This window comes from Falco cherrug, chromosome 4, assembly GCF_023634085.1.
Source record: "Falco cherrug isolate bFalChe1 chromosome 4, bFalChe1.pri, whole genome shotgun sequence".
NCBI lineage: Eukaryota > Metazoa > Chordata > Aves > Falconiformes > Falconidae > Falco > Falco cherrug.
The window spans coordinates 21,274,804-21,288,815 of NC_073700.1; the positions used below are offsets into that span (position 1 = coordinate 21,274,804).

The 14,012-nt window shown below is 36.3% G+C and overlaps 1 protein-coding gene across 4 annotated transcripts in view; it reads left to right on the forward strand.

Annotated features, from left to right (window-relative positions):
* The window catches only part of LOC102051403 (contactin-6), a 149,185-nt gene that overhangs the window by 54,743 nt on the left and 80,430 nt on the right, over window positions 1-14,012 (forward strand). For 3 of the 4 annotated variants that reach the window (XR_008732212.1, XM_055710057.1, XM_055710055.1), the window contains exons 3-4: window positions 3,098-3,224; window positions 10,257-10,432. Coding sequence is in view for 3 of the 4 variants with exons in the window: in XM_055710057.1 (XP_055566032.1) it covers window positions 3,098-3,224; window positions 10,257-10,432 (303 nt within the window). In the remaining variant the exon portion in view is untranslated. The remainder of the gene's footprint in view (window positions 1-3,097; window positions 3,225-10,256; window positions 10,433-14,012) is intronic. The other variant, XM_055710056.1, reaches the window with a different exon arrangement.

Below are 14,012 nucleotides of genomic sequence, written 5' to 3' on the forward strand. Positions count from 1 at the left end.
AGAAGTCTAAAAATTTGTCAAAGGATTAAAAATGGAAAAGTAGCAGGAAAAGAAAGAAAGATTATTTAACTGTATCCAGCCACCAACTCTGAGAGCCACTCCGCCTAGCCCCATGTGCTTTGCTGAACAAATTGTCTTCTCCCCTACTACCCATAACAAGAAAGACTACCGTGAGAAATAGAAACAGTTCTGCTTTACTATACAATAATTTGAAAGTATGAAATAAAGGGAAAATAATTGGGGGTCTTAGGTCAATATTGGGAGATGCGTAATCTTTCTGATCAGAAAGCTGGAACTGTAAGAGATGAGTTACTTATTTTTCCTACAGCATCTTGCTCTATGACTAAAGACCTCTGGAAGAACCAAAATAGAAAGAAAAAAAAAAAATCACGAATTTAAGCTCTAGACAGAGGTAAGGCCTGAAATGCATGCTCAGCTTTAGTTATTTGAGTAAACTCACCAAAAGCAAATGGCAAAGCCCTATCATGTCTTGAATGTAGTCGAGCAACAGCTTTTTTCATTGGGTTTGCTTCCTATTTTCTAAGATTTTCACCTGTGTCCTACCTATAGTTAGGGACCAGTCATGAAACATTTGGAGTCTGCCCTAAGTTCACATACAGTCTGAAAAGTTTAACAGAATGAAAAAGTTATGGAAATTGATACTTTTTATGTGATTTACTGCATTTTATGGTCTGTTATGTCACTTATAACGTCACATATAATGTTCAGCCAAGTTTAATATTTTGTCTTCAAACCACTAGCTCATCTCAGCTGTTTTACTGGCCTGACTTACTTTATATCCTAAACTGAGAGGATGCAATTTTTCTTTCTAGCATGCCCACGCTATCTCCTTTATAACACAAGATATTCTTAAAATGAGATGTATCTACCCAAACAGCTATTGTGTTATAAAACAAATCAATCTTTTTTGACTGCTACTTTGAATTTTATTCCAATTCTCTTCAAGGCTATTTCTCACTGGTACTGCTCATGAAAACACCCTCACAGCTGGGCTAGCTTTCTGAGTTTACAAAGGACATACAGTCTAAATTGGGCTAATAGACACATATGAATGGGCATCTCGATTAAGATATGTAGAAAACACTGTGATTATCAGAGGCAATCCTTAAAAGGGCTTCTGATCAAAAAAGCTTAAGTATAAAACACTTTCATTTGTTCATCACTCTCTAGAGTTTTGCCAGATGTTCTTTGCTTTAGATCACCAAAATAGAAAAGTCTGAATACATTCATCAATGAAAAACAATTCTACTCCTAGAAAGATGGCGTTGTTAACTTTTTTGGTTTAGTGAAAAAGATTTCAGATATGAAATAAAGATTTTAAAAATCAATGATATTTTAAAGAATTAAATATTATATTCTAATTACTTCAGATAAAAATGATTCATACAATTCCAGGATCAGAAAAACAGCAAGTGTTACATGAAAGCTGACAACAATGCTGATCTGGCTTTTTGAAAATTTAGAGGAAACAGATTGTAGTGGTTGAAAAGTACAAAGGGACATGAATATGCATACAGCTGGTAGCAGATATAGATGATCTGATTTTTGACCTGCAGAAGGTGCTTAGGTTGAGAGGCTGCCAGCAGGTGGAGTGACCTGGCTAGGGTAAAGCTTGGAGAACTGAGTTAAAGTATCTTTGGGGATGCAGGAGGAGACTGCTGGTGTCAGCAGAGCAAGACCTATTTGAAGCAGCTGAGAAAATCCTCATGGGGTTACAGAGCTCTAGAGCAAGAGGATTGCACTTGGCAGCCTGGGGACTGAAGTGATGACACAAGGTGTGGTGACGCAGTGGCCTTTGGGAAGTAGATTGTACCTTCCCTCTCCTGTCACCAACAAGCAGATAAAATAGGTGAATACAATCAGACATGATTACTGTCAACATTTATATTGCTTCCAGAATAAAACAACAAAGAAAATAGGTTTTTGGGTTAATACCTCTTCTTCCCAGCTATGCAACTGCACTGCAAACTTTCTAGGTTTCCTGGACTCATGTAAGACTTCTAAGACCTGGAGGATGGTCCAGTTGCTAAGCTTTATTCAAGGATCTGGGATTATTTATTTGTTCTGTCACTAGTATTCGGTTATAGCTGTGAAAAAATAATTTCCATCAAACTTTTCCTTGCAGGAACATCTGAGATTTGGAGGGAAAAAATGGGTCAGACCCCAGCCCACATCTGTTGTCTCCTTGTGTTTACATGCTGTAGTTAGATTTAGTGGGTCACCAGAAAGATACAGGTTCTAGTGAAAATGATGAGTAATTCAACTTTATTTCATGCTCCTTCTGTTCCCAAATGGCCCAGATGAGGGGGGTGACTGGACCACAACAAAAATATCCAAACCAAACCCTGACACCAGGCCAGCTAAAGTACACAAAAGTAATATATCAAAGGATGTGAAAGGTTAAAGGAGAAGGAAATGACCGACTGCCTTAGACTCTTACGTGTGTGACCTTCTGGACCCCAACACCAGAAAAAGAGACCAAATGGCAGAGGAAAGGAAAGCCCAGGACCACTGCCCCACCACAACATACCTTATGATCTAGAAGCCATTTGCTGGTCTGCCGGAAGTCCTTCCTCTCCCACGGTAGGCACGGTATGGACTGTCGCGACATGTCTGTGTTGGCAGAGCTTGGCTGCAGTCACCGAGCTGCCGGACTTTCAAAAGGTGACGTGAGGCTGACACATCCACTTCACCTGGTGAGCAGGGAGGTAAAAGCACCAAACACAGAAAGCCACAACTTCATCCTTCCCTGCTTCCACTTGTGAGCTAAAGAAGTGTGAGGTAGATGGGGGAGATTTAATAGATGGCCGTATAACTTCCACAGGAAATATGCAAAGAAGCTAGTCTTCACCGTCACTTGCAAAATAAATCATCAACACCTGGGATATGCGATTTTATTATCAATCAGCCTTGAAATATTTCTTCTATAATAGCCAAATGTCTGGAGGTGGATCCTCCGCGGAATATAATAGCAGACCTTAACTTTTGACCAAAAACAAAGGACACCAAAGGACACGTTTATGTGTAAGGACACACTAAAGATGTCTGATCTTAAATTATTGTTTTTCTTTCACAGGGAAAGAAACCCTTCATGGTCCTATTTTTATCCAAGAGCCATATGATATCACTTATTCCACGGGATCAGCAAATCCAGAAATCTTACTGAACTGCACAGCTAAAGGATATCCACTCCCATACTACAGGTGAAGTCAACTTCGGAAAAGTATTGTCGCACTGTAAATCTTTTAACTGCATTTTTATCAGTTAAACATACCTCAAAACATGTCAAGCACTCACAAGGAGAGTATACATAGATACAGTAAATTTGAGGAATGAAGGAAATATTTTTGCAAGTCTACTGTTAAGACAATTAAAGCAGGAAAAGAAAACACCTCACTGAAAATTGTCCCCCAAATATTTTAAAACATACAAAATTACTTCTGAATCCAGAGAACAGCTCTGAAAATGGAAATGCTGTGCATCTGTACTTGATAAAACTTTCCATACATCAATAAACTCTTGGAGCTTGGAAAGCAAAAGAGCAACATCTTTGCCTATTTCTAATTCTAACATTTCATGTATGTATTTATAGTGTTTATTTAGAGAAACAGCAAGGCACAGCTCTCATATCTAGCTTACAACACTCTGCAGACTTACTTAATAAAACCTTGGTACATAGGATTGTTTGTTTATTCAATAACTATGGAGTCATTTAAAACATAGCTTGTTGCACCAAGTATCTAGAAACCTGCGTCTAATAAGAGGAAAAGCTGAAAATCTGGAAAAAAAATGAGTGTGCTTTCTTCAGAAAAAATAGGAAAAATAATGGTCTGGGAAAAGCAAAATATAAAAGTAATAATGAAAAAGGGAATAATTTATGCAAAGACATGAAAAAAAATTGTGTTCTATCAACTACTTAGTATTAATTCAATAGCTTTTAATTGTTCACACAACAGTTTCCTCTGTTAAGTACCTCTACTAGTTATCAACTTGGCTTTTGTACTTCATGTATTAATTTGTTTCTAAATGTTGTGCTAGTAAAGGAATACTTTATCTTTTTTTCCCAGTGTTACTTCTCTTCCTATGAGCAGAAATCCTCACCCATTTCCTATCCCATTCGTCATTCCTGTTTTCAACATGAACACCTACTGGTTCATGTCATGAATTTCAAATCTTTCCAGTTCATCCATCCATCTCCTTCATATCCATTTATACAGGCAGCTTCCCCAGAGATCCATAACAATTACTGACTCCTGTATTCCAACCATGGACTCCACACATGCACAAATAGTAAAGACAGTGGGTTTTGTTAGGCAGGAGAGCTATGAAGTCTCCTCCCATCATATATCTAATATTAGCAATATATCTTTCACTTTTTTCCTACCCGTCTGTTACTTAGTTCATTATTTTATTTGCACTATAAGCACATTTTGCAAAGTCTCAGTTACTCCTGTAAGATGAGATCAACATCTGCAGATGGATCCTGAACTAGGTCAATAAGAAGTTATCAGACTATCACTGCTGCTATTATAGCCTGGGACCTTTTCACCATGACTTGAAAGGAATGGGGAGTCTTCAGCACTCTTCTGTGACTTCACTAAAACTAATGCCAGTTTTGTCAGATAAAGATTGAGCCCAAATATTTAAAGTTCCAACAATTTTTGATAAATCAAGCACAGCATGAAATCATATCCTTTGTTGAATGATGGAAAATAACAGTAAGGTTCTTCTTTGGTTCAGAAATACAGAACCACTACAACAGGAATAAAGTTACATATAAGCTAATTTTCTATTTAGCATCTCTTGCATAAATATGCATGCTGACTAATACCTTTTCTTTAAGGAAAAAATGCTTAGCATTTCCTAAAATCTTTATTATGTACTATATTAGCCTTACAGACTTACTGAATATAGTAGTTAACTTTTTGCAACTTGATTTCAATATTCCGTGTATCCAACAACCACAATGCAAGAACTATATAGAATTGAAGCAGGCATAAAGGCTAAGTAACAAAAAATGAGAGACACTGATTTCCTGTTGGATGCTTTTGGAAGTAAAGGCAACATTGCTCTGATTACAATTGAAACAAAAATATGGATAGAAGGAAAATCAGCACGTGTTTTAAGAAATCTATATAAATTCCCTGATAAATAGTCTTATCTATTATGCCTTTTTCTAGAAAGTCAAAATTGTTCATAGTATCAGGTCATTATTATTATTTCAACTGTTTCTTTGTGTGATGTTGGAAGTAAATAAACATAACCTTTCAAATTATAATTTTTTTACACTTAAGCTTTTCTGTTATAGTTGATTGAAGGACCATGAACAATTAACTTACGTAATGAGTTAAACTTCTTTTTCTGCTTACAGCCTATCCATGAACATAAATATCCCAGTTCCACAGTTCTCCCATTAAGTCATTCAGTTCAGTCCAACTAGCCTTCCTCCACACTCAAAAAACCCAGAAAGAAGTCACCTAGAGCCTGCCAAGAAAGTGTTTGCTTGACATTGCCTGTTTGGTGCCATGTGCTTAGTTCTAACTTTTCCTGAACTTACGTTCAGTATCCAGAGTAATCATATAATCTAGCATTTTGAAGTAAGTTTGAAATTGAAGATTTTTTCCGCTCAATAATCTTCACAGAGAGCAGTCAATTGAATAAATAAATAAGAAATCCAAGGACAGCATAAGCATTATTTATTATAACAATATTTTAATATTTCAACATAACTTAGAATGATGTATTAAAATAAGCTAAGAGATTCAAATTCAATCCAAATCAAAGTACCACAGAAGATAACTGTAACAGAAAAATAAAAGTGAGGGGAACAGAAGCACAAAGTCTATGACGATTGCAAAAGACATAAAATACGTGTATAATCATTGTATAAAATTGTCAAATGATTCCCAGTAACCCCCAAAATATATTTATCTTATTCATACCCTTGAAAAACAAATTACTATCCTGCTATAGTTTACTTGATCACTAAAATGCAGTCCCTTGACTCACTGCAGATTCTGCCTCAAAAGTGGAATCGAATTAAAAATGCCTCCAACCTCTGTTGTCTTGCAACAGTCAATAGTTTTTAAACTTTCTATTTTCTTCCACTATGGAAATGCTGTATACTAGGGTGTTCTGCAAGTTTTTATTTCCCCAATTATGAGGAAGTCTCAGGTGATTTGGCAGGATATTTCCATCTGAAAGCAAATAATCTAGAAAACTTAGAACATAATGAAGTCTTTACAACCCCCTCCATATTTTTATTATAGCAGTACATTGAAAAGAGAATTCATTAAATCCTGTATGCATAAATCCACACAGAAAGTAGTTCAAATTAGGGAAGAGAGATATACAAGGAAGAGCTTCTAGCTATGATAACTTTGATACAAAATCATGATGCAGCCATGCATGCTCTATGAAACTTCCAGGTTTTTATTTGTAGAGCTGGAGAAAGCTCTTTCAGCAGGAAATTCTGATAGTCCTAAATGTATCTTTTTTTAAAGGCAACTAAAACAGATTAATGAAATACCGCATTTGAATTTAACCAAAATATTTGCACATTGCCTCAGTGGAATCTTTAACTAATTCCTTAGCTACTTCAACGTTCATACGTTGATAGTTTCACTGAAATTGATACACCTCCACATTTCATTTCCAAAAACAAGTCATGTCCTCTGAAACAAAGTGTTTCCTTTTTCTAAATAGTTTCTATGGAACAATATTATTTTCCAGATTCATTAATCATAGACATGGAATACATTTAGTTATAGCTACCTAGATATAACATAGCACTGTGTAGTATTCGATCACAGGTGTGATCAGAAATTTCCCAGCTAATTACTCACTTACCATAAGTCATAATTTTATGCCAAAAGTTTAAATTTTCCCTACCAAAATATCAAAGATTGTAGGTGACCAAACAGCAGTTTCATCTCCCTGAAACAAAAACGTGGCGGCTACAGGCTGAGGACTCTGTCTTCTCAGCTCCACTCGATTTATTTGAACATGGGTTGGGGTGGAGGCAGAGGTGTCAGGATTGTGGTGTCAGTAGCTACATGGCCTAGAGGAAATTCATCTCAGAAAGGGTCAGGGAAGTCTAAACACCAGAGAAACCTGTGGTTATGCAGCTTAACAGTCAACTTATGTATAATGAAACATATTGACATTTCTCAAAGAAGTCCTAAGAATATTTGTATTCTGCAAAGATCTCTAACATTTCACCATTTTATAACTTTTATGCTCTTCTGTGTTCTTTGAACGTTTTAGCTAGATGAGTGTTTTTTCAAGGTGAAAACATGATAGAAATTCATTATATTATTTTCCCACAGTTCTTTTATTAGATACTACGACAGATCACATAATTTGCAGTTGCATTGTAAATACGCATTACTCATATATTCATGTTCATTAATAAATTCTACTCCTCTTCATTTGTATTTGCTCAGAGACTATTTGAATAGCAAATCAGAAGTATTGATTAAGTAGTATAAATACGGGGAAATCATCACATATTAGAAGATTGTTCTTGTATCAGTAACTTGACTGCAGTGTACTTTAGAAGGAAGTTCCCAATAACCCCAGCATCAAATATTTAATATAACCCAGTGGCCTGGAATAATACTGGTGTATTAGTATATTCAAATATTAGGATAAATTGGTAACAATTTAAGAAAAAGAGAACAAGAATAGATTGCCTCTTGCTGGAGACCTTTAAACCAAGATGGGAAGGGGGGAAGGTCCCACATATATATATTCTGAAAGCCTTTAAGTTAATGAAAACTGTAAGGGAATATTTGATAACTGGTGTTCTATAAAAGGTTAGATTTTGAAGCAAAGAAAATCTAATTATTTATTCTATGAATTCATAAAACATTTGTTTTCTTTTTAACTTTGAAAACACCAATATGATTTGAAAAGTTTTACATCGCTAGGGAATTCAGCATCAGAATATAGCATATTTTTAGAAGTCTAGGTTCTGAAATAATTGGTCCAGGATGCATTTCCTATAATTCTTTAATACCTATAAAATTTTCCAATGGTTGCATGAAAAAGTTCATGAAAATATGTAGATGATCCCTGCCTGAGCAGGCTTATACTAAAATTTTCTTAAAATAATCCTTCAAAGATTTCTGTGCATTAGACAGTACACTGCAGAACACACAAAGTCATTAAATCATTGTCTATCACATGAATTCATTAATTTGCTTCCTTCAATGGTGTAAACATATTAATTAGGAAAAAGCCCACACCAGTATATGAACCCCTATTTTATATGCAAAGTTTAATAATCATTGTACCACGGTGATTAGAATGATTATGGGGATACTGTGAAGAATTCATTTGCAGCAACTAAGCCAACAACTTTGCATTTGTTTTGAAAAACAATTATAGATCTTAATTGGGAGCCATGTAATGATGACAGCAGTTATTTCAGTGATTGATTCCAAAATTAAAGAGAACTGGCAAACTAAATACTAGAATATCTTATATTAGAAAACTGAAAGGTTTAGACAGCATGTACCATATGTAAATCCTGAAAACCAGCGAAATCCTAACACTGATACAGACTACTGATTCATACAACAGGCTCACGGATGGGCACCAACTATGATTTTGATCTTGTTTGTGAAAATGAAAAAAAAAACACCAAACCCCAAAATACTTCAAAACAAAAGCAAAAACCTAGACCAACTAAAGCAAAATATAAAAAAAGGAATACAGAAGTATGAAAAGGTCAAAAATTGGCTGCAATTGGTAGGAAGAATTGCTGATGGTCCACTGTTGGATCTAAATTTCTTAATGTTGATGCATTCATGAAAGAGGAGGCAGTGACTGGCAGACCCGGATAAATAATTTAATGTTACTAGAATTTTTTCACAGAATTCAATTGATTTTGTATTTTAATCAGTTATTATTGATGTCTAAAAACAAGTGCCCACTTGAAAGGTCATGATCTTTGCTTCTTCTGTACATATCTGTCAAGATTTCCCTTGGACAGAACTGCATTTCACAGCACAGTTCAAAATCTTCCTCCAAAAGAACAACTACCTGTGCTGCCTGATCATGTAGAGAAAGGTCTGTGGCTGATAGAAATAAAGTATTGCACTGTATACCCAGCTCAGATCTTTCTAGAATATAGTTAAGGTGCAAGTTTGCTTCAATTTGTTAACTGTGTGAATCAATACTGCCAGGAAGTTCATCTCTGCAAACAAGAAATAGAAGAAGTTTTTTTTATGCCGTGATCCTTCAGACAGTTAACAAGGAGACAATTTCCCTTGTTTCCAGGACTGCCATAAAGCTCTGCAAACCCAAAGTGAGCCATTAGCATCTCCTTTGTGGTCTTTGCATCCTAGGGAGGGGTAGGCATCATGCCCACATAGGTTAACAAAAATGATACAAGTTGAAGAAATGGTTGTGGTATAAAATTAAAAGAAGAAAAATATGTGGTTAGGTTGTTTTAGGATTGCTGACCACCTAAAGTATGGCATTAACAAGCCCAAAGCTTGCAGACATCAGTGACTGATGTACTTTATTCTTCCTCTGGACCTCATGTAAATAATAAAAATCTAACTGTTATGTGACTGACAGTAAAGCCACAAAATTTCCCTTCTTAAAACAGATATTATTTATTTTCTTTGAAATAAAAATTTTATTTTGATGTCTGTAAATAAATGTGCAATGTTGCAGACAATCCATTTTCTACTTAGTGTACTAACAGGGAGAAATCGTTTTAAAATAGCAGTGTTATTAAATTATCAGTCTCAATTTTTTTGTATAAAAACTTCTCTCTCTGCTTTCGTCTGCCCTCTAAGGTGTAATCTTTCCTGATCTATATTACCAAATTATTTTTGTAACCGAATTTATGACATCATTCACAACAAATGTAAAGCACATTCAGCTACCATTTACATTACAAAAAATAAGGTAGCTGTAGTTGAGGCATATACCATACTCCCAACTGGATGGATAACTTAGTTTGTATGAATAAGTTATAATTACATTTTGTAGACATCTGGATGAACACTGGTGACTAGCATAAAAGCAGTAAAGATTTTTCAAAGAACAGAATTATTAATATCATTAATATAAGTAGCAGTCTTGTGTGAAAACTGATATAATTTTGTGATAGTTAACTACATTTTTATCATTACAGGTATGCTACAGCACACTATTTAAGATAAATATGAATAGGCTCTGTAAATTATAAGCATAATTTGATTTTTTTCCCCTCAAAGGTGGAAGCAAAATGGCACAGATATTGATCTTACCATGAGTTATCACTACAGGTTGGTTGGAGGCAGCTTGGCAATCAATAACCCACATAAAAAACAGGATATTGGAACATACCAGTGTTTGGCCACAAATTCATTTGGAACAATTCTGAGCAGGAAGGCAAAGCTTCAATTTGCATGTAAGTTGGGGAGATTATATTTATTAAAGCATTGTTTTCCGATTAATTCTGCACATGAACTGTAATTTATTGGATAATTAAAGTATCATCAGTGATTCTGTTCAAAAGGTTTGGCTCACTTCAGCAGTGCTTATTCTTAAAAAAAGAATCATTCCTGGTAAATATTAATAACAAAAACAGACATCTGATGGCTGCTAGCCCTCAGGAACAAGAATAACTTTCAGAAAATTGAAAGGTCAAGGATGATGACTGCAATTATTTTCACTTAATAAAGGTGTTTCCACTTTTTAAAAGACAGTGCTCTCTTTGCTATATTGCAGGTAGTTACAATTGCAGGGGGGAATATAGGGAAAAAAATAGGCTTTCTATTTTCTATAGCTTAATGAGGTGTACGTTAGTCATTAAAACATTATAGTCTTAATTGCCACATTGATTTTTTTTTTAAATTAACAGAGCAAGAAACACTTTTGCCTTACAGAGTGTTGAAAACTGTGAGTTATACTCTGATATGTTTCAGGTTTCGGCTCGACTGGGTAGAGCACGTATGATGTCTTGAGACAATTTGATATTTATTTTAGGCTTGCCCCCCATTTCACTTCTTCACAACTTCACAATCTTTTTCACAACATTTATGTGGTGACTAAGTTCGGTTAATGCCTTGGGAGGGGAACAACAGCAACGACAAAAAAAATCCCAGGTATCACCTCCATCCCTTTCTTGAGTATAAGGGTCAGAGCTGTCTGTTGCTGGGAGAAAGCAATTGTTTTCAAACCTCATTAATAAAACATGTGTCTAAAGCCAACCTTGTGTCGCTATTTCAGACACCAGCAAATGTATTAATTATTAATCTTGTTCCATTTCTCATAGCAAATCTCATGTCGCAGGGGTTATACAAAGGAGACATTAGAGGTCAGGATGGTTCACAGACTCTCTTTTAGTGGAGCTGATCAAACAGTATATCGCTAGTATCTCATTTAATAATGTTTTACCCTGAATTTCTCAAAGAGCTTTTGATTCCCAAGAGCTAGTCAAATGAAAACAAGAATTCTTATTCATTATTTTTCCACTTTTTCTAAAATATCTTTGCAAGCCAGCCTTCCTGTAAGGGAAATTATTTCAAAATCTAGAGAATTAAAATTGTTTAGTGACACAACAAATCCCATTTTAGAAAGAAGCAAGAATAGATGGCCACCTCAAAATTGTCTATGGAGTCTGTAATCCCCCAGGAACCATGATAGGTCAGGAATGGAGCAGGGAAAAGACCTAAAGCAAAGGAATACCCTTAAACGAAGGCAAAATTTGGTATAAAAAATAAAGAAGGGAAAAAGAAAAACCAGGATTATCTGTGAAGGAAAGAGGGCTCTTGTGATTTTTTCAGCATGTCGCATTACTCCATGATTTCATCATTGCCTGGAAAATTCTACCCATGATTCAAATTCCTGGAATCACTTTGCTTTCCCATTGACTGCTCTCCCAGCCCATAGGGAATCACACTGGCTTGGTGCACCAGCTTTCGGGGCATACACAGCCCTTGTGGCCAGCACTCCACTGCATAATGTTTCATTGCACCTCCCTTCCCTGGCTTTCTAGGTTTACTATTAGCTATAACCATTTCATAACAGTGTGCAGGCCAAAAGCTAGCTCTGGAAAATTGGCCTGTTTTAACTCTTCACAAGGAGAAGGCTTTGGAGAAAGCTGAAAGGGTGAAAGAAGGGAATGCAAGCTAATGGAGAAGGCCCCACTGGTAAAGGAAGAGAGAGGAGAAAAGTCCTCAGGATGCTGGTCCATGTTTGTCCCTATGTTCACAAATGCATCCCTGATAGTCCTCAGGGGAATGAAAGATGCTGGTTGGCACAGAAGTGCCTCATCTTCAAGCTCTTGTTGGAAATGTGATCCTTTGGAAGTTCTCCATAATAGAAAAGAGAAACTATATACCCCAACACACAGTTTTCTTTATGAGGCTGGGTTTGCTAAGGATCTAAACATGGATATGCACCTTCCAACAGAGCAAGGCAGCTCTGCAGAGCCCTCCTGCAATTCCCCTGCTCCTGGTGCAGCTGTGGGCCAGCAGTCTGCCCTCAGACATGAAAACCTGAAAGAAATCACGTGCAATTTCCGTTCTGTTGGAGGAAAAGCACATCTCAGTGTGATGCAGCTGATGCCACTTAGCAGCTACAGGACTTGTTTGCCAGAAAATGGACTTCATCAATTTAAGTATTTCCAGCTGTTAAAACACCAGTTCTTTAATACCCTGTGCTGGTGAAGCATTCCCTCTGAAGCACTTACCTCACTAATAGCTTGAAGTCTCATGCCAATATGTGTCAATCAAAATGGCCTAAATATCAAGCAGTCCTTTTACTTGGGCTTCGCACCCCCACCAAGACACTTCCCAAAGTTACTATGGGGAGCAGGTCACAACATCTGGGTTTCATTTGGCCTGAGCAGCAGACAAACCCAGAGCTACCATCCTGCTTTAATCCTCCAGTTCTTAACAGCAATCATCTAATAGTAAAAATGTCCCACATTCAAGGAGCACACCACATTTTCATTAGCGGTGATAGATGTTTACATCCTTTCCATATAAAAAAAAAGAGGGGACAGACAAATTGAAGGTTGTCATTTACATTGGCAAACACATACAGGAAAATGCTTCAATTTAGTGGCAGCACTGTGAAACTCATAGAGTCTTAACTTGTCTTACAATACAAAAAAGCCCACAGTATATGGAAAATGTTATAATGACCTGATGAGAACAGTGGAACAAATTACCTTGAAACAGTTATTTCACAGTTAACATTTTCTTATTTTCATGTTGTCATCCAGTTTACTACTTTGTTTCAACCAATACTTCAGGCTATATCTTAAAATCCAAGCAGGCAGGAATGTTGATTATGACACTTTCATTCAATACCTAACAAAATGGGACTCTTCCCTGAACTGGGCTGCCTGGCAAATTATTGCAATCACTGTGATAAATAATGGAATCAGACCTATTATCCAAGTAACAGGGTTTATGTGTATTTGTCTTTTTGCTACAAGGTAACTAACTCAGAGTTTGAATTAATGATACCTCTGGAAACCTATTGTACATGTCAACTTAATACGTGAAAAATACTTTTTTTTCCCCTCTGTTCAAGATAGTGAGCTCTCTGAGTAGCAAAATAAATGCAGTATGAGATTAGAAATATGTCTTCAGGTTCAGCTAGAACTTCATGCTTATCCTCTATTAAAAACAGAGCTGTCAAATGAAAGCTGCAGGAGGAATACTGTACAGAAGGAAGCAGCATAGATTATTAAAGCTACAAGCTGAAAATGAGAGAGAGCATCAGGGAAAGCGAGCAGAGCAAGAGCGTATAAATGCATTAGTGGGATACATACGATGGCAGTCCTATGTTACTCGTACTTCCTGGAGATGGGTTGTTTTATCATAAATAAAGTTGAAAGCTTCCTATAAATCCTGCACATCCCTTGTTACCCAGCAAGCAGTACATTTTGAAAAGCTAACGTGTGTTTTGCAAGAGCTGGAGCTGTTGATCTGGCTCTTCAGTCTGGTTAAAAAGCACTGGTGTCAGATCCCAGC